Here is a 27,119-nt window from a genome sequence, read left to right as displayed (position 1 = left end):
AATTTAATGAGATTAAGGAAATGCTGAATACACAGCAGACAGACAAAACATTATAAACCTCCACAGTATTTGGTCTTACAGAATGGCAGTGATAATCTATGTGTGTTTTATAACATCTGCATTCTAATTGTCTGAGAGTTTTAATAATGTAAATGTGAGGTAAACCTAAAGTGAAGCCCATACTGAGCTCTAAGGATACATTTTTATTACTTTGGAGTTTTGCATGTGGAGCTTCAATGATCAAACTCTGATGTGTTAAATCTCAGCACAGCTCTTCACCTAGATACAGTACAACTTTACTGAAAAATGACCAATTAACAGCACCTCAGATTAGAAGCATTATGAAGTCTTTACAGAGCAGAAGTAGCAGACACATCTCAATATTAACAAAGGACATTAATGCATTTTTGGACGCCTTTAGCATTCCTTTACAATGTAGAAGGAAATAAAAATCAGGAACCATTATGGAGTTAGAAAGTGGCCCCAAACTTTTGAACGGTAGTGTATATATTTATATATCGATATTAATGGTTGACATGTTAATATTTTCTCTTTAATTGTTGCTGTGTTAAACTACTGAGCTGTTTGTGCAGCTGGATTGTGTGTTAGTGAGACAAAAGACTGAACAACAATGTGGCAATGTGCAGGAATTTTACTATGCACATTATTTTGGATCACACAATCTTACAGTAGAGTTAGACCACCAGTTGGGCCCAAACCCAGCGTACAGAGGCTGAGTGAATGTGGTGTGGACTCTGTGGAGGAGCTTCATCGTGTCAGAGACGCTGTAGAAGGACAGAGTTCCTGCACTGTGATCCACATACACTCCTATTCTGAAGGATGATGGAGCTTTAAGAGCAGTCCTAATTTTATTGTAATAAAAAGATAGAGGCAAAGAGGATGAACACCACAGGCACCAGGACTGATTATTGCTCCCAAATCCACACTTATTACCCCGTCCTTTCCTGCTGATGTCTTTATATGAGACTGATATGTACACCCATCCCATACTGTCCCACTCCACCTCCCAGTAACAGCGTCCACAAACACTCTCCTTACTCAACACCTGAATGTGGGAGTCAAATCTCTCTGGATGATCAGAGTACTGCTGCTCTCTCCCACTGTATCTCACCGCTCTGTTCTTCTCAGACAGAATGAGTTTACGATGTGTCGTGTTGGGATCCAGAGTCAGATAACAGAAGTCTAAAATAAAAGAGAATAATGTTAATAATGTGAACATGCTGGATTTTATTCATAGAAAACTGTATATTCATGTGAAAAGAGAAAGAGAGAGACATACATTTCAGAAACTCTTCTCTCCTCTGTGGCTCTGGTGGTAAAAAGATTTGAACTGCTGCGGCTGTGGAAAGAAAAATAGAAATTAAGACAAAAAGCATCATCAGGTTGCATAAAAGATCGAAACAGTTTAAAGTGATACAGTCAGTTTATTCATTTTAAATAAGTATTTTAGTTCAAACTGTCTGCAGGAAGGTCAGCAGGAGCATTGCTAAGAAATAAGACTTCACAGAGTGAGTAAAGACATTAATCATTGTGTTTGTTCAGCAGGAACAGCTCCTCTTACCATCCATCCATCTTCAACCACTTATCCAAAGTCGGGTTGCGGGGGTAGCAGTTCCAGCAGGGAACCCCAAACTTCCCTTTCCCCAGCTGCCTCAGCTAACTCTCCATTATAACTAATATAATCTCTCCATCTAGTCCTTGGTCTGCTCAGTGGTCTCCTTCCAGCTGGACGTGCCAAGAACACCTCCCTAGGGAGGCGTCCTGGTGACATCCTTACTAGATGACCCAACGCTTATGACCATAGGTGAAGGTTGGAACAAAGATCTACCGGTAGATTGAGAGCTTTGCCTTTTGGCTCAACTCTCTTTTCATCACAACAGTGCAGTAAAGCGACTACAATACCACCCCCGCTGCTCCGATTCTCCGGCCAACCTCACATTTCACTCGTAAACAAGACCCCGAGATACTTAAACCTCTTACCATGTAGAGAGATTTTGTTGAATTCCTCCTCACAGAATTCCTCGAGTCTCTTCTTCAGATCTGAGAGAGAATTCCTCACTCCATCAAATGAGAGAAGTTGATGGACACTGATGCTGGATGTCTGAAAATCTGGTCTTGTGAATGGAGGAGATTGACGTCCAGAAGCTAAAGCCTACAGAAAGCAAATTAAATGTAAAACACACTTGTGACATCAGAGGACATTCACTGTTCCATTAACAGGAGGTGTTTTAGAGAGTGTGTGAGGAACAGCTGTGTGTGTAGATCAGACAGTGAGTGTTACCTGGAGGAACTGGATGTGATCGTGTGTGTGTGAAAGCTGCTCCAGCTCAGTGAGTCTCCTCTGAAGATCAGCAATCTCCTGCTCCAGTTGCTCCAGGAGTCGTTCAGCTCGACTCAGTTCAGTCTTCTCCTGAGCTCTGATCAGCTCCGTCACCTCCGAGCGCTTTTTCTCCATGGAGCTGATCAGCTCAGTAAAGATCCTCTCACTGTCCTCCACTGCTGTCTGTGCACTCAGCTGTTAGGACACACACACACACACACACACACACACACACACACACACACACACACACACACACACACAGGATTTAAAGCTCATCTATCATTCCCTCTCTTACTGCGACTCTAAATGACTCCATGTTGTCCATGTTGTGTGTGTTTCTAGGAGCAGCTCTGTCTCTGCTCACTGCTCACCTTTATAGTGTTCACAGCCTGTTTCAGCTCCTGCACCTTCTTCTGCTTCTCCTGGATTCTCTGCTGGGATTTCATCTGCTTCTCCTTTAACTCACTCTGAGGACAAATTAAGTAATTTTTAGCTTTTAATAAAATGTGAGCTACAGATATTAATGTCTGGTACAGGAACAGTCATGTTTTTTAGAGCTGTGAATTTCAAATAAAAACGTTATTTGTCAAACACACAACCATACACAGTTTCGAAATTCTCACATGACTGTGACCTAAAAAAAGTTAACGTAGAGTGGAAACGCAAAAAGGTAAATGTACAATTTTATAATTTACAGTTTAGAGTGTTGTACTGTAATAGAAAGAAAAATATTAAAATGTGTAATTTAAACATATTATTTAAGCTGTCTGTGCAGAATGTTTAATTTACTGTAGTTAATATGGCATGTAGGTTTAACAAGAACAGTACAAGTGGAACATGAGGTATGGAATAAAGTGATGTGTGTTTCTTTCAATACTCTCTCCTTTAACCCTTTCCTACCCCATTTTACGTAAAAAAATTTTTTTATCCTTTTTAAGACCTCGTTTGGTGTCTGGGCTTTATTGTGCTGCTAGTGCAAAAAGGGTCGAACACATTACACTAGTTAGTCACAAATGTAAACAAATAGAAGTTGTGACTGCTGTTCATAAAAGCAAACCTTCATACACATAGATAAATTATGATTGGTCAACATGGACAGCCACCAAGAGCACCATCTGACTGGATGCGGCACAATGCGCACATACAAAACATAAACAAATGGAAATGATGGTGACGTTTGTGCAGTCAGGTTCCTGTTCCTCATTTAAAGGTTATATTTTTCATGTCACTCTTTGGTTCTTGCCCAGATTCTAGCTTGTGAGGCAGACTACTGCCAAAGAAACCACCCCAACCTAACTAAGGTATTACTGATATGGGTAACTTTCATTCAGGCATCATCATAAAGGGGTTCTGTGATTGGAAGGTTAATAAGGTTTAAGCAAATTTAAAAGTAATGTGTTACTTTAGATAGTAGCTAAGAATAGTAATATATTACTCTGACTGAGGAATAACTAGTTATTACTGTAATGCATAAGTAGCTCAACACTGTTCACATGTTTCTCTCCAGAAAGCTATAATTAAGACAAACTTATCCTGGAAATCTTTCTCATTCTCACCTGTTTCTCAGCTCTTTCTGCTGCGGCTGTGACGGTGTCGTGTCCTTTGTGATTATCCATCGTACACAAATAACAGATGCAGGTTTGATCAGTACGGCAGTAGATCTCAATCAGCTTATTATGTTCAGAGCAGATCTTCTCTTGGAGTTTTGCTAAAGCTTCAATTAATGTGTGTTTTTTTAAAGCAGGAACTTCCAGGTGAGATTTTAGATGAGTTTCACAAAATGAAGCTAAACACATCAGACAGGACTTGACGGCTTTGTGTTTTCTCTCGGTGCAGAAATCACACTCCACATCTCCAGGTCCAGTGTAACAGTGAGCAGAAGAAGCAGCTTGGACTTCAGTCTTCCTCTTCTCACTCTCCTCTACTTCAGCCAGCATGTTGTTTCTGCGTAGAACAGGCCTTGGAGTAAAAGTATCTTTTCACTGAGGACAGCTGTAGATGCCCTGTAGTTACCGGATCCTTCAGGAGACCCAGACACACTGGGCAGATGAGCTGGTCCTGTTCTACTAAGAGAGAGAGAGAGAGAGAGAGAGAGAGAGAGAGATGGGTTTAGTTTTATCTGAAATGAGGAGTTAGTTCCTGGTTGTGTGTTTGTGTGGGAGAGAGAAAAAGAGAGAGGAGGAGAGCATATATTAATACTCTTCTCTTTACCATTTCATCTCCCTTTAGTGCATAAGTATAACCTATGTAGATGTGTAGCTAATCTAATTAAAATAAACACACACTTTAAAAGTGTTCTCCTCCCCTCTCATGTCAGAAAGGGTTTTTACGTTGAGGGTGTAGATCTTGTGTTCTCTCCAGTATTGGGGTTTAGACCACAGTCTTTAAGAGTATCTAAGTAGAAATCAACATGAGCATATAGAAGAAAATAAGTTTTTCCTTGATATTCACTTTCTGATTCTCTGAAACAATAAATATGTAATACCAAAATAATTATACAGTAAATACAGGTTATTCTAAATGAAAGAGAATTCCTAGGTTTGGACTATTTTCATTCATATGGAATTGGTCATGAACATTGACCATGATTGAAACAGGTGAAAGAATAATTCCTTCCCATACCTGTCCCATTCTCCCAATCTTACACCATAGGTCATGTTAAAGCAGAGTGTGTTCAACTGTGAAGATCCCCCAGGAACTGTGACTTTATTAAATGAGTAAAACATCTTCTTTTGCAGGAGTCTGCAATGGCTTTTGCTGTGGGATATTTTTGTGTATGTGTGTAAAGCAAGACACTGCATACACACTTTAAACTATTGCATTATGCATACCGTGGTAAATAAATATCGCAATAGCTTGTATGTTAGTTTCTTTCAGAAGAAATAAACTCACATATGATAGCAAGGTAATATTCTTCATCTTTTTATTTCAGTACTGTATATTTTGGTGCATATTGTATGTAATCTAACCACCAAAATTTCTCTTTTACCTGCAGAAACCTTCACTCTGTCTCCCCTTCTGTGTCTTCATGCATCCCATCATCGCTCCCAGATCCAGACTCCTTTTACTCTCTACCACTAGAGACTGCAACTGAAACTTTCCTCACCTCTCTCTCCTCATCCATGGATCTCCTATGCCCTCTGTACTCTAAACCAAGGAAGGCTTCTTGGCTATCCGATGTATTGCACAACAACAGGAGAGAATTAAAAACTGCAGAGAGAAGATAAAAAGAAATCAGAGCCTAATCCAGATCTTGTCTCTTACTGGACTCTTCTCTTCAAATTCTCCTGTGACGTGACTTCTGCGAAAAACACCTTCTACAGAAAAGCTTGAAGCCTCTACACATAATCCTGGCAAACTCCACAATATCTTCTCCTTACTCCTTCCTCCCCATTCTCTCTGACTGCTGATGACTTTTCCACATTCTTTGATGGGAAAATTGCAGCAATCCACCAGCCCTTTCCTCCCATTTCATCGCATGGATTTTCATACCATTGTTATGCAGATGACACACAACTCTCTTTTCCTTCCTTAGACACTCAGGTTTCCATCTGGATCTCAGCATGTCTGGCAGACATCTCATCCTGAATAGCAGCTCATCAGCTGAAGCTCAATTTGAGTAAATCTGAACTGCTGTTCATTCCTGGTGATTCATCCCCAGGTCAAGACCATGCACAACAATTGGATCACTGCTTTTGCATGCAATCTTGGGGTACCTGTAAATAATCATCTGTCAGTTTCCCCACACATTGCTAATCTTACATGCTCCTGTCGATTTCTTCTTTACAACATCAGGAGAATCCGCCCATTCCCTTCTTTACAGGCTCCTCATGTGTTTGTTTAGTCCCTTGTTATTTCAAGACTGGACTACTGCAACTTACTCCTGGCAGGTCTGCCTCTGTCCACCATTCAGCATCTACAGCTGATTCAGAATGCAGCAGCACATCTTGTTTTTTAACCTTCTCCAGCACCTACTTATCTCTTTTCTCTAATGACACCACACACTGCACCACGTTCCCTCCAATCCTCCTGCACTGTTCATCTTATTCCACCATCTCTCACGGATCGAGGAAGATATTTATCCAGACTTTTTTCCTGTTTTAGCACAGAGGTGGTAGAATGAACTCCCTCTAGATGTTCGTACAGCAAAGTCTTTGATCTTTGAATGATGACTCGAGATGTGTCTGTTTCTTCAACACTCGTACTAAACCAAGATCATCACAGCTCAGTTATTCAGGATCACACATGACAGCATTATAATTCTGTGACAATCCCAGCCAAACAGAAACCAGAAAAGTTTTTAGAGCACTTTCACCACTCACTTTTATTTATCTTTATACACCTATTTTTACCTTAACCTTTAAACACCTTTTCTTTATATATAAAATACCAAACCATAAGTTAGACTTATAAAATGCTTTTAGTAGAGAGGGAAAGGTATGAAATAAATATCGTGCAGAAATTTGTTCCAAGGCAGCATTTTCACGAAACACATGTCTTAACCAAAGTTTATACATGGAAGCTTGTTCAACTCCACTCTGTTTAAAACGAATTCAGCAGACTAATTCAGTGTGTGTGACTCAGACATTCACTCATCTTTACACACTTCTACACCACACTTTCAATTTCTCCTGCTTTCATATCCAGGACAATTGTTTTTTTTTTTTTATTGGTGCAGGTTTATTTCATGACTTCATTTTTTTTTTTTTAAAAAAGGCATTTTTTAAAAAGGCATTTCGGATTTGTATTAGTATTCTTAACATTAGTATCCTAGCAAAAATAGATGAATGAATAAAATACAATAGAATGTCTGTAGGTCAGAATCGAAAGCAAAATAGCACTTTACAGGAAAAAAGATAAGACTAAATGAAAGCTGCTGAGTTTTGCATGCATGCAAAAAAGAGGCAGGATGTTTTGTAAAACTAAGCAGCTTATTTCCTTATAAAACTGCCCACACCGTACCTGAAACATGTTTTATGACATGCCTGCTCTACAGCAGTTATTTGCATATGTCTAAGACCTTTTCACAGTGCTGTTGGTGTAGTGCGGGCAGTGAGCACAGGAATGACACTCCAGCACTTTTTTCTCTCTAAGTAAAGAGCAGGAATATCAATGCAATTCAGTTTAAATTAACACACATTTACAGCTGCTTGGGAACATCAATCAAATGCAAAAGAATGGAGAATAATTGGAACGATCAAAATAGTGATGACCAGATCAACCATATAATACATTAAAAAAAAAAATATATATATATATATATATATATAAATCAAAATTCAACAACACATGAATACCAGTTTCAAGTTTCTCTCTCTCTCTTTCTCTTTCTCTCTTGGTCTATTTGTATATTTGTGTTTCTAATAATGGTTATTGTCACAAAGCAGCACAAATTCAAATCAAATTTAAATCAAATAAAAATTTTGTCACAAACAACACAATACACAGTATGATAGGTAGTAAAATGCTTATATGACTGTTGATGACCCAAAATAGAAATATTTCATTACAGTAAAAAAACAAAACAAAAAAAAAAACTAGAGACTACTCACTCATTTACCAATCTTTCATACCGCTTTACCCTGTATTCAGGGTCGCGGGGACATGGAGCCTATGCCAGGAGGCCTAGAGCACGAGGCAGGGTACAACCTGGACATGGTGCCAATCCATCGCAGGGCACACACATACACAAACTCAAACACCCATTCACACAAAGCGGGCAATTTTGGGAACGCAAATTAGCCTAACCTGCATATCTTTGGACTGTGGGAGGAAACCGGAGTACCCAGAGGAAACCCACCAAGCACAGGGAGAACATGCAAACTTCATGCACACAGAGACGAGAATCGACCATGGCTGGAAATCGAACCCGGACCCTGGAGGTACAAGGCAACAGTGCTAAACACTAACTAGAGACTACATTTAACAATTATTTATTTACGTCGGGAGATCCAGACACACTGGACAGGGGAACCGATGCTGATCTATTGAACTACTTCCTCTGTGCACTAATCTAAATAGATATTCTTATCTTTATCATATTAAGTGTCATTTAAGTCATATTTACTAATACATGGAAATATTTCTTACTTGTATTGTCACATTTACTTAACTATTGAAGTTTTATTAACGTAACTAAATCTGTGATTTGAGGAACGGTACCAGTAAGGTCTACTTAAACGACAGTGTATTTTAATAGCAATATCCCTATTTAATTATATGTACAGTTTCAAATACATTGCAACTAGTAAAAAAATCACAGTTCTCCATTCGGGTCACTTCAAAACATTTATTTTTCAAAATGTTGATTACAGCAGAAATAGCTGAAGCAATTAAGTAAATGAGAATTAACTCACAAGATAGTTATAATGTCTAGTTATTGGACTACTGTGTGATTTACATTAAAATTCCTGCATCAAAAAGTATTGAACTGGCATTCTAGTGTCAGGAATAACCCCTAGAGGGTGCTGTGTTCGTTGTCTCTTTGTATATTGGGTGAACTCCATTTCCTAGAATTCACCTCGGTCAGGTGATGGGAGCACTCACCTGAACCAAGGTAGCTCATTAGTTTCATTCTAAATAGCTGTGTCTTCAGTTGATTCAGGTCTTGCATCATCCTGTTTAGTTTAGTATGGTGTTATGTTTGACTGAATGTTCTTGTCATGCTGTTTTGTCCAGCTCCTGTCCTGTTATATAGTGTGTGAGTGTGTTTGTTTTTTTTTTTCCTCCATAATTTTAAATTTTAAACACTTCTGAATAATATTCTATTTTTTTTACATAAACTGTATTTCAAATGTCACACTCATTGTTTACATGAGTATTTTAATTATTTATGATACTCTTATTCTTGAACATTCCATTCACAGTACATATATACTGTATAAGTTGCTACATGTTTTTAAATAGTTGGTGTTTTTTTGTAACCCACTGCATTAAGCTGTTAAACACTTGAAGCATTCAGCTTGTGAATTTATCCCAGATTTTATCTCATCTTTTCCATGAAATGTCAGGTGAGATGGCTGGCCAACAAGCAACATCGTGGTCAGTGAAATAGTTGGTGGTAGTGTTTGACCTAACGGGGCTTAAACTCCTTCTGGAAGGTGTAGATGATCATCTTTTGGACAACTTGTCAGGTCAGCAGTCTTCCCCATGATCGAAGTAAAATATTCTGAATCAAAATCAGAAAAGAGTTTTATTGCCAAGTACGCTTGCACGTACAAGGAATTTGTTTTAGTGACAGAGCCTCCAGAACAAAAAAAGAAATGACAAGACAAAACAGGATGACACAAAAAAAAGGTTGACATCAGTAAGGTGTAAGAGAGGTGACAAGAGTAAGGTGTGAGATACTTTTAAATAAGTTACATAAATATCTGAAATCTGTGGTATTACACAGTATATTGCACAGTGGTACTGTACACAATATTCCACATATATTTATTGACAGTTAGAATGACGTTTAACTGTTAATGAGGTAGATTGCCTGGGGAAAAAAAACTGTTTTTGTGCCTGACTGTCCTAGTGTTTGGTGCTCTATAGCGTCGACCCGCCTGCAAAAGTTCAAATAAAAGGTGGCTTGGGCTGCTCGACTTGACTTCTGTATGCAGACTCGTCACCGTCCTGGATAAGGCTGATGATTGTAGTGTCATCTGCAAATTTCAGGAGCTTGATAGTGGGGTCTGTAGAGGTGCAATTGTTGGTGTAGAGGGAGAAGAGCAGTGGGGAGAGAACGCATCCCTGAGGGGCTCCAGTATTGGTGGTGTGGCTGTTGGACATGAATTCCCCCAGTCTCACTAGCTGCTGCCTGTCTGTCAGAAATCTGGTGATCCAGTGACAGATAGAGCTAGGAACAGAGAGCTGGTTTAGTTTGGTCTGAAGCAGTGCTGGGATGATGGTATTAAAACCTGATGAAAAGTCTATAAACAAGACCCTTGCATAAGCCCCTGGTTTGTCGAGATGTTAAAGGATGAAGTGCAGTCCCATGTTGACTGCCTCATCAACAGAACTGTTTGCTTTATAAGCAAACTGCAGGGGGTCCAGTAAGGGTCCTGTGATGTCCCTCAGATAGGCCAACACCAGTCTTTCAAATGACTTCATGACCACAGATGTTAGGGCGACTGGTCTGAAGTCATTAAATCCTGTGATTTTAGGTTTTTTTGAAATAGGGATGATTGTGGAACGTTTAAAGCACAAAGGCACTTCACATTGTTCCAGTGATCTCTTAAAGATCTGTGTGAAGATGGGAGCCAGCTGGATTTCAGACAGGCTGGTGTAACGCGGTCTGGGCCTGGAGCTTTCCTTCTCTTTTGTTTCAGAAAGATCTGGTGAACATCCTTTTCACAGACCTGGAGTGCAGGGGGGGAAGAGAGGGTGGTTGTCTAATATTTTGACATACTAGATTTTTGATTTTCATGAAGGTGTAAGCAATTATCATTTAAATGAAAACAAAAAGGCCATGAGCTTTATGGGTAATGAATCTAAAATGCGAGTTTTACTTTTTGAATAACATAAAAAATATTTTTTGGAAATGCACTATAGGTAAATGTATGCAGAGGTGTTTGTTTTACAGTTAAAGGAGTCCTTTGCTGTAAAACGTTTAAGAACCGCTGTTTTAACTGCTGAACATATGGTATTAATGTATTCATAAATATTATGGAAAATGTTGTTCTAACTGAAACAGAGCTGTCACTAATATCATCTCCATGATTAAGATGTGCTCAGTAGTGTTCTTGAAAAGAGACAAATACTTCTGAGCACTCACCTTCTGCTCAGGATGTAAAGCTGGTGTAGAAATCAGCTGATACACAGGCAGTTGATGATTTACACACAGTTCACTGTGTGCAGGTGTTCCCCGGGTCATGCTGTCACGTACTGTTAGGTGTTGGACTGTGGGCATGGTGTTGCAAGGCATAGACGCAGAGGGGGATGATGGTGAAACAAAGACTTTTAATAAACAAACCAAACAAGAACCAAACAAACATGAACAAAGGAAGTTGGCTTGAACTTGGAGCATGCTATAAACAGAACTAATCAATGAATACATACACCGACTAGGGATTACACACTAATATACAGTACAGACAAGGAATACGAACCAGACAAGACACACTAAACAGCGTAGCGGACTAAACACAAGAGACAATACATGCAAGGGGCTAAACACACACAAGACAGACTTGGCTAGGCCTACTAGCTGTTATGCACATTAGCTGCTAAGCTAGCTAGTAGCTAAACAGACTAATTGCTAAACAGGCTAGTATATTTTTATAGAACATCTACCAAGCTCTACAGCCCGATCTTTCCATCCTATAATGTCCATGCCCTGATCCACTTGTTTGAAGATGCAAGGCACTTTAAAACATCTTTGAATGACATTTCTGCCTTTCAGTTTGAAAACCACCTGCAAAAACTAAAAAAATGTGTCAGAAATGCAAAAAACCCAATTGCACAACTATCGAAGAGGATAGCTGAAATGGACAATTCAAAAATTCCTCTCTCACCAGCAGCACATGGGACATTTGTGTCAACTAAGAAGAAGGACTCCTGTTTTTTTTTTTGGGACATTCCTTTGCCTTGGTAAAGGAAAGAAGGCCAGAAAAGACATGTGTGTGTGATGTGTACAGTCTCAACACTTTGGACAGTTTTTTCACCAGTCCATGCGACTCAAAACTGATTAACATTGCTGTACTGCGTGGTGAAAGAGGTACCCAAAAACGAGAGCTGATTGAGGAGAAAAAACTGAAGCACAAGGCAGTTTGTCTACCATACAAAAGTGGCTACGTATTTATGCCATTGCTTCATGGCATTGAAAGGAACTAACCAGCCTAGGATAAGTGACAGAAGAAAATGAGTCCACTAATAGCTGTTCATCTTTTAATGTTAGAAGTTTTTAGTTACAAATGATTGTCATTCACTTGTTCGCAGTTGTCTCATTTGTTTTTTCTATAGACCAGAACAATGTGGACTAGAGCGGTGTGGAGAGAGGAGACTATGGAGATGGAGGAAGTGATACCATCATGTTGGGTTAAGAATGGTGGTGTATTGTGGCCTACACAAGGAGCTGCGAGAGCGTTGAAGGCCTGCAAAGAACCAGAAGAATCATGGACAAAATTCCCATTAATAAAAATGAAGATTCAGTCAGGTATGCGTTTTGTAAGGCAAAGACTTGTCATACAGTATGAACGTAAGACAAATTTCAAATCGTCAACGCATACATATGGACATTTCTTATTTTTTTTCTTTTACATAAACATTAAAGTGCATTTATCTATCTCTTATGTATGTTTTGTCATTTCTAGCCTGCTATAATGTCAGTTTTACTTGTTTATTTTGGTGAGACTCTTATTGTTTTATTTTAACTTAAACAACAACAAATAGCCATAACCAGAAGCACAACACAAACGGTCTCATCCAGAAAAAAACAACAAAATGAGAGGAAGCAAAAAGCTTATTTAGTCCTGCCCCTTCCTCACAAAATCGTATCATGCAATAAAAAGTCATTTAATAGCCCGTTTATTGTTGACTGTTGGCATGCAAGATGATATCCGCTTATAGAAATGAAACAAGTATTTTATAATAGCCAAACTTGCATTTTTGCCCAGTTGCTTTTGTATATTAAGATTTACTCATTTGTATGCATTTTACCATTGCTGTATGTACTTTCAGATGACAAGAATGAATGCGAGAAGTATGATTTTACTACAACTGCTGAATTAAGTGGCTCAGAAGAAGAGTTACCGATGAAGAGGAGGCCAAAAAAAAAAATTTATCCCGACTACCAAATTGGTATGTAGTGCACTTTTACTAATTTGATCATTTGTAAGACTTTTTTTCCCTTTTTTTCTTCATTGTTGCAGAATATGTAATCTATCAAATATTTATTGACTTTTTTCCTTTAAGATGAACCATCTGTCAATGAAGACAGTAAAAAAGAATCTTCTCCAGGTCTTATGATAAAGAGTACAGGTATGTAATTAAAAAATTAGGTTTTCACATTTATTTTCATACCTCTGTCACAACAATGAGGTTGGAGTAGGGTTTTATAACCTTTTTCAATTCAATTAATGTCAATTCAAACTAAGACAGTCAAGACAGGTATGCCTAATTGTTTGAAAGATGACTACTGTCTTACAGAATGCATATTACTAATTTTAGGTGAAAAGGCTACCAAGAAGATTCGAACATTTATTCCTTGTGAAGGTAGGTGTTAATTTACAGGAACCAATGCACTGAAGGCAATGTCTACATGTCCCCAAGGGCTACATCATTGTAACATTGTATTTTTAGAGTAAACCAACAAAAGAATCTTGTGCACAGCTAGTGCGATCGTCAGGTTGGTAGCAGGAACATTTAAAGTAAAACAGTGAAATGAACACGTTTCGCCTGTAGCTGCCTCTGATTGTTACTCACTCAGAACAAAGATTCAGTGAATTTTTTTGTGTGGGGTGGTCAAATTTATCTGTTTTGCTTTCATTGTATTTTTACAGTTTATAATAACAAAAGTGTGTGTTGGAGTGAAAAGGGGGTCAAAAGGGGGCAGTGACATCGTGGTGGTGGGTCATGTCACACAATCATGTCATATGAAGATGGGGGTGGGCTCAGTATGTTTGAATCATAGTAGAGATGTAATGGTTCTTACTGCAAACTCACAAAGTCACACTATTCGGCTAGTCACACTATATTAAATATTGCACAACTACTAACACAACAAAAAAAAGCCACATTTGGCAAATACAAGTAATGAGAATCAAGCCAAGAAAAGAATAACAAAAGTTATGCGCATTAAGTACACATCATTGTAGCATTTGAATCACCACCGTGGCTGTGTCAGTATCAGGCCAATTAGTCACTACAGTTACTAGTTAAGGTTTTTAAAAAAAAATAATAATTATTAAATGACTGTTGCTTATTACAGATGACTTTGTTCTTCCAACTCCTCCCAAAATGACAGATGCACAGTTAGGTAGGTGGTTTTGTAAAAATAATTTTGTCTTTGATTGGATGAAATATTTTGAAGTTTAGTATGCCAGAACTAAAAGGTTACAACTTGAATTGAATGCCACAAAATATAATTCTCAATTGTCTTTTATGTTAATTTAAACTTTTAATGTTTATGTTGACTAACCAAATACGTGTAAAAGTAATTTTAAATTATTGACATATTAACCATTCCCAGTGTCTAAAAACACAGAAAGAACCCAAATGGACATCCCCTCAAGACCTCAATCCTTGGCACACAATGGTAGCAGCAGTCCCTCTGAGTCTCTTTGTAATGATCGAAGGTATTTAATTTAAATATGATCAAAAGTGCAATATTGTCAGTATAAACACTGTTTAAAGCACTGTTATTATTATTATTCCTAACTTATCGGGCTTATGCTACTCTAATCAATACCTAAACTTCATATTTTGAACACTTTTCGCGTTGTTTTTTGCCTCTTCACGATGACTCACTTAATGTAGTCCTAAATTTGTAAGTCGCTTTGGATAAAAGCATCTGCTAAATGACTCAATGTAAATGGTATTAGATTTCCTTTTGTTATGGACATCACAAACTAGACGAACCAATTGCACTGATTAAGTGCTTTAGCACTTCCAAATGTAAGAAAATGTTTGATGTACTGACCCAGTAAAAATAAAATTGCAACACAAAAAAATTGCCACTACTTAGAATTATACTTCGTTTGCAAAACCTGCTGTAGCAATTTTCAAAAAAATTTTTACCAGATCATTCAGCCCTAGGCCTAACCAAGAGAGTCAGTCCAGATCCCTTTCCCAGAGGCGGCGTGGGGGTTCCTCGGGGTCTTCCAATCATAGACAGAGGTATTTAATTTAAATAAGATCAAAAGTACAACATTTTCACTATAAATGAAGCAGTGTAAAGCTGCAGTCTGAACTACACATCTTCCATTTGTAAGAAAATGTTTGGCATAAACCTCAATAAATGTCATATGCTCTTATTATTTTTATTTAACTTTTTTTGTAAAAATAGAAATTGCGACACAAAATGATTCCACTACTTAGAATTATGCTTCATTAGCAATAACTGCTGTAGCAATTTCTTAGTTCTTTTTATTTTTTTTAACCAGATCATTCAGCCCAAGGCTTGCCCAAGAGAGTCAGTCCAGATCCCTTTCTCAGAGATGGCTGGGGGGTTCCTCAGGGTCTTCCACTCATGGACGGAGGTATTTAATGTTAAATATATATACACTCGCCTGAAGGATTATTAGGAACACCATACTAATACTGTGTTTGACCCCCTTTCGCCTTTAGAACTGCCTTAATTTTATGTGGCATTGATTCAACAAGGTGCTGAAAGCATTCTTTAGAAATGTTGGCCCATATTGATAGGATAGCATCTTGCAGTTGATGGAGATTTGTGGGATGCACATCCAGGGCACAAAGCTCCCGTTCCACCACATCCCAAAGATGTTCTATTGGGTTGAGATCTAGTGACTGGTGGCCATTTTAGTACAGTGAACTCATTGTCATGTTCAAGAAACCAATTTGAAATGATTGGAGCTTTGTGACATGGTGCATTATCCTGCTGGAAGTAGCCATCAGAGGATGGGTACATGGTGGTCATAAAGGGATGGACATGGTCAGAAACAATGCTCAGGTAGCCCGTGGCATTTAAACGATTCCCAATTGGCACTAAGGGGCCTAAAGTGTGCCAAGAAAACATCCCCCACACCATTACACCACCACCACCACCAGCCACAGTGGTAACAAGGCATCATGGATCCATGTTCTCATTCTGTTTACGCCAAATTTAACTTTTGAATGACTCAACAGAAATCGAGACTTATCAGACCAGACAACATTTTTCCAGTCTTAAACTGTCTAATTTTGGTGAGCTCGTGCAAATTGTAGCCTCTTTTTCCTATTTGCAGTGGAGATGAGTGGTACCCGGTGGGGTCTTCTGCTGTTGTAGCCCATCCGCCTCAAGGTTGTGCGTGTTGTGGCTTCACAAATGCTTTGCTGCATACCTCGGTTGTACCGAGTGGTTATTTCAGTCAAAGTTGCTCTTCTATCAGCTTGAATCAGTCGGCCCATTCTCCTCTGACCTCTAGGATCAACAAGGCATTTTCGCCCATAGGACTGCCGCATACTGGATGTTTTTCCCTTTTCACACCATTCTTTGTAAACCCTAGAGATGGTTGTGCGTGAAAATCCCAGTAACTGAGCAGATTGTGAAATACTTAGACCGGCCCGTCTGGCACCAACAACCATGCCACGCTCAAAATTGCTTAAATCACCTTTCTTTCCCATTCTGACATTCAGTTTGGAGTTCAGGAGATTGTCTTGACCAGGATCACACCTTTAAATGCATTAAAGCAACTGCCATGTGATTGGTTGATTAGATAATTTCATTAATGAGAAATTGAACAGGTGTTCCTAATAATCCTTTAGGTGAGTGTAAATTGCGACACAAAATTATAATTCCAACTACTTAGAATTATACTTCAGTTGCAATTACTGCTGTAGCAATTTCCCTTTTTTATTTGTATTTTTTAAACCAGATCATTCAGCCCTAGGAGTGGCCAAGAGTGTCGGTCCAGATCCCTTTCTCAGAGACGGCGTCGGGGTTCCTCAGGGTCAAGCAAATTGAGGAGGGAAGACTTCCCTATGTCTGAAAAAAGTAAAGTTATTCTCTTAATTTTGCTGATGAATAATTAGGAGTCTTCCAGTGTCCCTAGCTGTCCCCAAAGTTTAAGTTGAATCAGACTAAACAGTTCAATATGACTCTTTGCTGATTCTTCAAACTAACCAGATTTATTTTCACATGAGCACATTGTAACACAAGTTTTTCTTTTTTTTTCCCCCCACTAGCAGTGTGTTCAAGTGAAAATTGCCTAGTAAATACAAGTTACTTTTAAGGTGTCTTATTTTAAGTGTTTAGATGTATTTTAAATAGAAATTAGACATTTGTCTAGAAATATCACAAATATTCTTGGTAAAATTAAGTTTTTGCAGTGCTTTTGTTTTGTGTAAAAATGAACTGATTTTGTGGTGTAGAGCATACTCACTTATTATAGAAATAATAATCGGTCCCTTCTTTTTTGGCTAGAATTTCAGAAGAGAGTTCTTCAGCTTCTTGTTGATATCAAGGATACAATTCGCGTTGCCACCTCTGCTGGAACAGCATATGAATTAAACCAGGTCTATGGGACCTAAAAATATCAAAATTTAAACTACTGCAGAAACAAAGACACCTACATCTTGGATGCCCTTGAGGTAAGCTAAAACATACCAAAATTTTATTTCAAAGTGAACTATACCTTTCACCTTGGTGTCCTTGTCCTCATGTGCCTGCTTTATGCTGGACTCTACTTGACCACTTTTTCTGGTTTTAATGTCTTGTTGTTCCTTTTCAGAGTAAACATCTGAAGAGGTTAGGAGGGGTTGATGCTGCAGACCATGTAAAGAAGTCAATGGCTGCGTAAGTATCTTTGTTCCGTTTTTGCATTAGTTTATAGTTGGGGTGTAAGGGTCCGTGTATTCGTATTGAACCATGCGGTACAAGGCTTTCGGGTCGGTGTTAGGTACGCATTTTCAAACCGAACAGTTATTTCAAATAGTGCGTCGTGATCTCGCTCATAATGTAAGAGATGCTGGCGCGACCATACCCTCAAATCGCAAACGTAATGTAAGCGGAACGAAACTGAGCTACTCGTGACAGATCGTTTATCAGTTTGGACCAAAGCAGCGCGAGCCGATCTTGTACTACACAGCGCTAAGAGATCCAGTAAAGAAACCACTCTCATTTGAATTCGCCACTTAAGTAATACCATCGTTGCGAGATCTAGTAAAAAACAGTCACATTTCTGTTATTAACGGATCAAACAGAGCTGACGTGGAAACCAGAAAGACACATTGTGCCATTGATTTATTGTAGTAAAACTAACAGTAACTTCGAAAGTTTGGCAGGAATAGTAGGCTACAATGCTTTCAAGTAACGTTACGTCAGTTTTATTTCTGCATTATGAATAACATTGCTGCCCTCAAATGCTGATCTGAACTAAAATAAATATTTGTTTATAAGTACAAAATATTACATTTCATTTTTTACAAGCAGCCATTTTGTTTTATATGCTCCTAAGAGTCAATTATTTACATTTACATTCAATTGCTCCATTGCTCAAAGTAAAAAATATGCTACTTTATGATGTTAGTTTTAATAATAAAAAAAAAAAAATTAAGGACAGTTCTCTGGCATTTATTTTTGCTGTATCAAAAACGTACCGAACTGTGATAAGTGTATCGTTTTAAACCGAACCATTGATTTTGTGAACCGTTACACCCCATAGTGATGTTCCCTGTCATATACTGTCATGCGCTACATTTTTATAATGAACTTGATTGCAATATAATACTCTAATATGAATCTGTTTTACCATGGCAGAACTATGACAAATAAAATGAAGACTCTAATGAGCCTCAGAGGAAGGAGTGGGAAGGTGTCCTTTATGAAGACCCATCTTTACAAGCTCATCTGTGGTGAGTTTTCTTTAACATTTTTTAACAATGTTTTAAATAATATAGAATATAGTAAGCAGAATAATAATTCATAAGAAATCATTTTAGTTGGAGGACTCTACAGAGCATACTGTAATATTATATATAATACTCCAGGGCTCTAGACTAACTTCTCTACTGGCAGTACTGGTTACTACCAACTGCCTTTTCTTGCTCACCCAAGCATGTTAGTAAATACTAATTTATATAGTTGAAACATTGGCAATGCCACAAGTTGATATGTACAAAATATTGGAGAGGTTAGCGTTTGCTAATAATGATCTTTTTTTTTTTTTTTTTTCATCAGACGCAGTGTTCAGCTCATTTGATACAACAACAACAAAAATAAATGAACACATGGCCAAATATTTAAAATATGCACCAGAGAGGATGGGTGGCGGTGGCAGAAAAAAGGAAAAAATAACCAGCCATGTTCAATGTGGCCCAGTGTTTGGGCTGTTCTAGTTCAACACGTGTTTGTGTAAAATGTTTTTTTGTAATAAAGCATGTTTCTTTAATCAGTGAAATGTCTTTATTAATCTTCTTCCTGGTCTTGCTTTTACCAATTACCTTTGTCCTAGCTGACTCTACATGTCCACTAACTCGTTTATGTATCCATTTCAAGGTGTTTGTTCTGTTGAAAACTTCAGTACTTTAGTGAAAACAGTTTAACAAAATAAACTGTTGAAAAGCAGGACTTTAGTGACGTTGAAATTTTAATGTTGATTGGATTTGCAAAATCTAAACAAAATCCAACGGTTATCCAACTCTGACACCTGACGTTGATTCAACGCTGACTCCACGTTAAAATGCCAGCTGGGTTACCTTGTGTATGATGTGAGTACTGTTTATTGTGTCTTCTGTCCTTTGGTTTCTAGGTTTTTCCCGTTGTCTCTAGTGTCTCTTCCTGTCTTTAATTTAGGTTTTAAGTGATGTTTGTTCTAAGCCTGGGTATGCGTGTATGGAATGTGTGGTACGCCGCTCGTAGGAGCGCAGGTGTGCGTGTGTCGCTCGTAGGAGCGTGAATGTGTGGTACACCGCTCGTAGGAGCACGAGAGTGGGTAGCAGGCTTAGAAGTCTCTGTGTATGTTAGGTTAAAAGATCCTGTGTGTGTGGGTTATGTGTGTGTGTGGGCACCATGACAATATGATTATGAATGTTTAGCTCCCTAACTCCTCTACAGTGTGCTCCTCTAACACAACAGGCTCACGTATATAACACTAACTGTCTAAACTGTCTAAACCTGTAAGCTAACTAAAACATGTTTTATTTAAAAAAATAAACAAATCTTTAAAAAATACTCATTAAAAATAATAGAGTCTACAAAACATCCCCATATTCACCTTTTTAGTGAAGTTTGATGGTGCACTCCAGCAGGGGGTAGGGGGCGGGGTCTTATAAATCACCTGATTGCATCTCAACGAAGGTGAATTGCTGGCTCGACTTGATTTTTTTGTTTATTTAGTCTATGTCTCCAAAGTTTTCAAGAACACAGTGTTACCTGTTGTATGTAAGTTGGGCCAACAATACAGTATTAATTCATTCAACATTTATGTATTTTTTTATTTTTTATTTTTTTTACAGTGTGGTTACTTGCATAAACTAAATAAATTGATCCAGGTTGTTTATGCTGGATTGATTTTCTTTATATATATATTACTTGAGGGAATAATTATCTTTCCATCAATGCACTTCTGAAATTTTTAAAATTCTATTTAATTTCAATTTCCATTTAATAATATATGATACCAAAACAAGTTCAGTCTTAAAAATTAATTTCACTCTGCACCAGGGTAAAATACACTAAGTTGACACATTCTTCTTAACAACGGATATAGTCATCATTAGAATACAAAATTATGTCACACCTTGTTCAAAACTTTGTAAATTTTCAAAGAAGTTTTTGTAAGAATTTTATAATTAAAGTGTTACAAGTAAAATAACAAGAACAGATACCCAGGGATTTGTGTAAGACGTTCTAGTTCTGTTTTCTGCGTCATCACACCCTATGTGAAACAGAAGCTGAGATGTGTAAAGAGGAAGTTGAGTGTATTTAAAATGTAGTGCTGTCTGAGCATCCTCCAGTCTCAGTGCTGGTGTGCTGAAATTGACTTCCATCATGCACCTTGTACAGCACTTCCTCTTCCTGCTGCTGCTCAGCATCACACTGGTTCAGCGCTGTACCACAAAGGTGAGTAAACTAAATCTTCAATCCAAAATCTACATAATATGTCATGTGGAATAAACCTAAAAAAATGCATTTACAAATTGTTTTATTTGCTGTTTACATATTTACTAATTAAAAATAGCAGCTTACAAATATTTTAAAATATTTTTACTTAGGCATTGGTTAATGAGACATCAGAGGAGATTGGTAAGATGATACTAGATCCAGAGTTTTAATAATTTATTTTTATGTATAGTTTAAATAGTATATTACCTGGTATAACTACTTCATACTAAGAGAAAAATACTTTATTTTACAAATTTACCAAATCCATCCATTTCAGATAACAACATTGACCAGGATTATTTCTCTGTATCTGCCATAATTGAACGAGCTAACAAGAATGCTGGTAAACAAACACCTGTTTAGATCTTTATACATTTTACAACTTATCTGCGTATTTTTCAGTCATATCTTTATTTGTGACTTTTATTAAAATTATATGGCTTACAGATTACCAGTAGTTTTCTTAGTGTCAAGTAGACAGGTGTGTGTTTTACTGAACAGGAAAGGAAAACAGAGGCTTCACCATTCTTGATGGAGACATAGCGGTGAACACCGGTCTCCAGAATGCAGATGAGTGTACATATAGCAAATGCAAGTGGCATAAAAGTGGCAATGGGAAGGTTTATGTGCCCTATGTCATTTCCAGGCAGTTCTGTGAGTATCACCTCTTATCTGATTTCAAAGTAAGACCCTGATGAGTTCACTAATTACCATTAATAGCTTCTCTTTGACTTGTTGTGCAGCATGTTCTGAAAAAAAAGTTATTAAGGATGGGCTGAAGTCCTTCGAAAAATTGACCTGTGTCCGATTCATACCTCGCGAAGATGAAAAAGACTACATTCATATAAAGTCAGACGAGGGGTACTTCAAGTTTTAATTCTAACAGACATTTTTAAAAATTACTTTTCAAATCAAATCTGCTTTAATGTAAAGAAAGTAGTGTTGAGAGATTTATGATCTTTGTACAGGTGCTACTCCTATGTGGGACGCATTGGTGGAGAGCAGGTGTTGTCTCTAGACCGAAATGGGTGTGTTTTCTTCAAAGTCATCCAACATGAGCTTCTTCATGCCCTGGGTTTCCACCATGAACAGTCCCGTAGTGACCGTGACAAGCACGTCAAAATCCTCTATGAAAATATCGAACCCGGTAAGTCAAGCAAACATTCATCATTACCTGTGTCTCATCAATAAAATCAGTTCAATTTTATTTTGCACCTGACAGTGACAGTGAACATGATGCTGGATTTAGTTGGTTTAGCAAAAATAAAGTATTAACTACTTGGACTTCTTTCTTGTTAGCTAGATACATTTCACTACTCATCACCTGAAAACCTTTCCTTTTAAGTAGATACATTTCACTACTCTCCACCCAACTTGAAAATCTCTCAACAGAGGTGGAGGTATTAGGCACAATTTGTCTCCTATTTTTCATGCTACCCTTTCATTCAACCTGAGGAAGACCTCTTCACACCTTAATCCCTAATCCCTCTCTATTATCTGCCTAACAGAACCCGCTCTACTCTCTAATGACCCTCCCTCATGGCCTCAACTTCTCCATTGTCTCAACATCTGCACTATGTATGAGGAATAGTTCTGGCCTTGTAGAACTCAAATATGATGAACTCTCCAACTTACCTTAGATCGAAAAGCCTACTTGAGTAATGAAAGATATCTATCTAACAAAAAAGATGGCCAGTTGACATGACTTAACTTCCAGATGGATTCAAAAACTATAGTAAAATGCTTGACATTAAAAGCCTGCTTCAGGTTACTTTGGAAGAGATTTTTTATAATTAATAAAAAGACATGTAGTATGTTATTTAGTGAATTAGTGCATTTAAAATTTCTTGATTAAACTTGCAAAGTTAATGCATAAATATTTGTAAATATTTAATATAGAGATAGGAAAAGAAAAATAATGATGCATTGTTCTTATTGTAATGTTAGAAGCTTTTCTTGTGACAGTGAAATAAAAGAAAAATCAACACTGTAATTATGTGTTTGATTTACCTTACAGGGATGGAAAATAATTTTAAGAAGCGCAAAACCAACAATTTAAAAACACCATATGACTACAATTCTGTCATGCACTATACAAGGTAAAGTATTACTTTTACTGACTTTTGTTTTATAAACAAATTATCTCCAAGGCCAAAGTATTAATTGTGTATACACTGTGTTGGTCCAGAAATGCTTTCTCCAAGAACGGCAAGCCAACCATAAAACCTATACCACGCAGTAACGTTTCCATTGGACAGGCCGAAAAGATGAGCATAAATGATATTCTGCGTGTCAAGAGTCTCTATTGCAATTAAATTCCGCTCTCTTATCATCACCAGATGATTCACAATGCTTTTGCAAATTGTTTGCAGAAAATAATACAAAAAATATTCTGATATTTTTCTCATGTTCTACAAATTTTGTAACGTATGAACAGCCGTTTTGGCACATTGTGCTTAGAATTTCTCTGCTATCCTTCCAAAGGATTTTCTATCTGCTGTAACTGAGTTTATTAATAATTATCAGTTTTACAGTCATTATTAAAATGCATGCTAAAGATGAGTGTCTGTCTTCTTTTTGAGATATTTTAAATATCTTTCACACAATACACATTTAATTATTTGAAAAAAGACCAATTGCAATATTACATAAATCTTTACTTTATGTAAAATTAAATTTGGCATGCAAGTTAATCACATAAACAGGAAACAGAAGAGAACAGAAAACTTTGTAAAAATATATAAAAAGATAAGTAGCATCAGGTACAAGTGTCTATCTAGGTGCCAGGTGACCTGAACCATTTTAATGCTCGCTTCCATAAACACTGATAATTTTTTATTTTTTATTTTTTTTTATTTCCCTTTATTTAACCAAGCAAGACAGATTAAGAACAGGTTTCTTATTTACAACTGTGGCCTGGCAAAGGCTGAGCTTTTATTTATTTTTTTTTTTGAAAAAATTGAGACCAACATCAACAATTTCACCATTATGTTCAAAAGTATGGTGATTTGCCTAAATGATTATTGTCCCATTGCAATTATTTTAATTGGGATAGCGTTTGCAGAGGAGACTTCTGGCACACATTCAAAATACCATGCCAGATACCTTGGACTGTCTCAATTTTACGTATCATCAGAGCCAGCCAGCCATTTTTATAACTCTTACACAATTAGACGGCAAGGACACACGTGTTAGACTCCATTTAATTGTTACACAAATAGTGTCTCACCAAAAGTAAATAAAAAGGAAGGAACTGCACACACTACTATACATTGGATAAACTAAGGTGAAGAGGGTGAAATTCTTTAAATTTATTAATTCCAAACTAAGGGCGATGGTGGCAAGGAAAAACTCACTTTTTTGAGAAGAACCAGAACGAGGCACCCCATCCTCATTTGGGTGATAATGGATAGCAGGGATTGATCTGGGACTCTCACTGCTGTGTTCTGGACAAACTGAAGCTTGTTTATGCACCTAGTTGAACAATCAGACAATAAGGTGTTACAATAGTCAATAGGGTAAACTATTTATTTTTTTTTTGCATCATTTAGTTACAGTATATTCATTATCTAGGAATTTTTTTTTTAGGTGAAAGAATTATACCTAGCAATATTATCTACATGAGCTTCAAGTGAAAGACTGTAATCTATAATCACACTGAGGTCTCATACTGTTGCACTTGATGAAACAGAAAGGCCATCCACAGTTACAGTGTGATCAAAAATCTTGCTTCTAGCTGCATCTGGTCCTATGACTAAAAGAAATCTTGTCAGGATTAAGCAGAAGGAAGGTTAATTAACATCAAGTCTCTTATGTCCTTCACACATTGCTCAAATTTATTAAGCTTTTTTTCCCATATGTTTTTGCCAAGACATAATTCTGAACTTAGTTCAGATTAAAGTTAAATTAATAAATTAAACCAGTGTTGGGTGTAACGCGTTACAAAGTACTTGGATTCCTTTTTTGATCTAACGAGTGATCTAATGCGTTAGATCCCCCATTTAAGTTATTTAGTTATATTTTTAAAAATGTAATTTGTTATTCAGACAATTTATGTAATCCGTAACCCAGACAGCAGTGATTCCATTAGTGTGAAGCGTGAAGTTATCCTACAAGCTCTGTCCCTGCCCTGATAACCCGCCCCCTCAGTTATTCCTGCTGTTACTAGTAAATAGATTATGAGCCAAACTTCGCTGAGTGATGATGGTAGAATAATTATAAAGGTCTTGACTAAAATAACATGCATGAAGAATCACAAAAGAGTTTTTATTTTCTGCAATGGAAAAGTACTCTAACTAATTACTTTTATAAGAAGGTAATGCTGTAATGTACATGATTATTTTTTAATGACAGTAATTTTGTAATGTAATTAGTTACTTTTAAAAGTAACGTCCCCCAACACTGGACATAACTAAGTCATAGATTAAAGTATATGGGTTATTTGGGTTTTTCTCCAGCTTATTGGGACAACATGGCATCTACTCCATACTCTGCTATGGCTATATTGTAGCGTTTTTACCGCTAAGAATGAACTTGGAGAGACAAGTGAGCTTCCTGGCTGCCCAATGCAAATGGCTGGGAGTACTTTATTGAGCAACAGCACATCCTACAGTCACTAAACAGACATCTCCCCCCACACACACACAACCTGGCCGAAGCCACTACCCCAAACACCTTTCCCCAACACGGTGAACACATCATAACCCCTCCCGCAAAGCATGATGGTCGTCTGTCAAACCCCACCCACGCCACACTGCCCCCACCCGAGCTGTGACCGTCCCCGGTCACCATGGCGAACTCAGTCCTGAAGGCGTGACGGTGGCCGGCGCTGGCGTTGTGAACGCCGGAGTCCTTCCGCGGGGGAAGGAGGGGTGCAGCCCCCCTCCCGAGGCGGACCGGCCTCCACAGAGTTTAATGTTTCACTGGCGTTGGGCCGATAGGGAGCGAGACGGTCTCGGTGGAGCACGACCACTCGCGACCGCCCCGTCAACCGCACCCGGTAGACTACATCGGAGAGCTGGGCAATGACCGTGCAGGGGCCCACCCAGTGAGACATGAGCTTAGGCGAGAGCCCCCTTTTTCTTCCGGGGGAATACACCCACACCTGCTCCCCAGCAGCAAAGTCTCGCCCCTGGCTGCGAGTGTCATACACGCGGCGCTGCTTAACACCGGCGTCCGCCAAGTGTCTACGTGCCAACTCATGGACACGGAACAGTTTGTCTTTCAGTACAAAAAAATAATCCAACCCCGGCTTCGTGGGTAAATCCACCTGTGGGGGGGAACCGAACACAAGGTCCACGGGCGTGCGCAACTCGCGACCGAACATTAACGCAGCTGGCGTCAGCTGTGAGGACTCCTGCACTGCTGTGCGATAAGCCCAAAGCCCTACATCGCTTGCGTCCGTGTCGAGGATAAACGTACGAGACGCGTCAGGATATCCAAGAACGGGCGACGTGACCAGAGCTTCCCGTAACCGAGTGAAAGCGCGCGCGTGCACCCCGTCCCAGCGAAACGGCTGATTCTTCTTCGTGAGCCCGTGCAGCGGACTAGCGATCGTGGCAAAATCCTTCACGAACCGACGATAGTAAGAGGCTAACCCGAGGAAGGTGCGCAGTTGTGACACATTTAGCGGTTCAGCCCAATTCTGCACGGCCGCAATTTTTGCTGGATCGGTGGCAATACCTCTAGCACTAATTACGTGTCCTAGAAAACTCGTCTCCCGCCGCAACAGCTGGCACTTTTTGGGGTTGAGCCGCAAATTCGCCCGCCGGATAGCCGAAAATACTTCACGCAAGTTAGCTAGCGCGACCTCAAACTCCTTGCCGTGCACCAATAAATCGTCCAGGTAAACGACACAACGGTTGCGAGGAATATCCGTCAACACTTTCTTCATCAACCGTTCGAACGTCGCTGGCGCGTTACAGAGGCCGAACGGCATGCGCCGAAATTGCCATAGCCCTTGGCCGATCGAGAACGCGGTTTTTGGTCGTGCTTCCGGGGCGAGCTCTACTTGCCAATACCCGCTAC

General features: G+C 38.5%; 2 protein-coding genes and 1 long non-coding RNA gene across 3 annotated transcripts; 2 read left to right on the top strand and 1 right to left on the bottom strand.

Annotated features, from left to right (window-relative positions):
• Nucleotides 1–574: 574 nt before the first annotated feature.
• Nucleotides 575–4,343, bottom strand: LOC128515000 (tripartite motif-containing protein 16-like). Its single transcript, XM_053488966.1, has 6 exons — nt 3,901–4,343; nt 2,716–2,811; nt 2,303–2,536; nt 2,002–2,173; nt 1,301–1,360; nt 575–1,203 (listed from the first exon to the last, which is right to left on the bottom strand). The coding sequence occupies exons 1-6, from the start codon at nt 4,279–4,281 to the stop codon at nt 665–667; spliced, it is 1,482 nt and encodes a 493-aa protein (XP_053344941.1). The 5' UTR covers nt 4,282–4,343; the 3' UTR covers nt 575–664.
• Nucleotides 4,344–12,012: 7,669 nt separating this feature from the next.
• LOC128515091 (uncharacterized) lies at nt 12,013–13,308 on the top strand. The gene is made up of 3 exons (XR_008356588.1): nt 12,013–12,482; nt 13,007–13,126; nt 13,241–13,308. It is a non-coding gene; the product is annotated as an uncharacterized LOC128515091 (long non-coding RNA).
• Nucleotides 13,309–20,978: 7,670 nt separating this feature from the next.
• On the top strand, nt 20,979–23,407 carry LOC128515043 (hatching enzyme 1.2-like). The gene is made up of 8 exons (XM_053489043.1): nt 20,979–21,050; nt 21,203–21,233; nt 21,370–21,435; nt 21,594–21,746; nt 21,836–21,953; nt 22,061–22,239; nt 23,110–23,191; nt 23,281–23,407. The coding sequence occupies exons 1-8, from the start codon at nt 20,979–20,981 to the stop codon at nt 23,405–23,407; spliced, it is 828 nt and encodes a 275-aa protein (XP_053345018.1).
• Nucleotides 23,408–27,119: the final 3,712 nt, after the last annotated feature.

This window comes from Clarias gariepinus, chromosome 2, assembly GCF_024256425.1.
Source record: "Clarias gariepinus isolate MV-2021 ecotype Netherlands chromosome 2, CGAR_prim_01v2, whole genome shotgun sequence".
Classification (NCBI taxonomy): Eukaryota; Metazoa; Chordata; class Actinopteri; order Siluriformes; family Clariidae; genus Clarias; species Clarias gariepinus.
This window is presented reverse-complemented; position numbering and strand designations above follow the sequence as displayed.

Bases quoted from the DNA above. Each gene is read 5' to 3' on its own strand.
- LOC128515000 (XM_053488966.1), bottom strand. From the start codon at position 4,281: ATGCTGGCTGAAGTAGAGGAGAGTGAGAAGAGGAAGACTGAAGTCCAA. The intron at 2,537-2,715 runs GTGAGCAGTGAG...GTGTCCTAACAG, and splicing joins AGGCTGTGAACACTATAAAG to CTGAGTGCACAGACAGCAGT. The intron at 1,204-1,300 runs GTATGTCTCTCT...CTTTTATTTTAG, and splicing joins GAGAGAAGAGTTTCTGAAAT to ACTTCTGTTATCTGACTCTG.
- LOC128515043 (XM_053489043.1), top strand. From the start codon at position 20,979: ATGCACCTTGTACAGCACTTCCTCTTCCTGCTGCTGCTCAGCATCACA. The intron at 21,954-22,060 runs GTACTTCAAGTT...ATCTTTGTACAG, and splicing joins CATATAAAGTCAGACGAGGG to GTGCTACTCCTATGTGGGAC. The intron at 22,240-23,109 runs GTAAGTCAAGCA...TTTACCTTACAG, and splicing joins CTATGAAAATATCGAACCCG to GGATGGAAAATAATTTTAAG.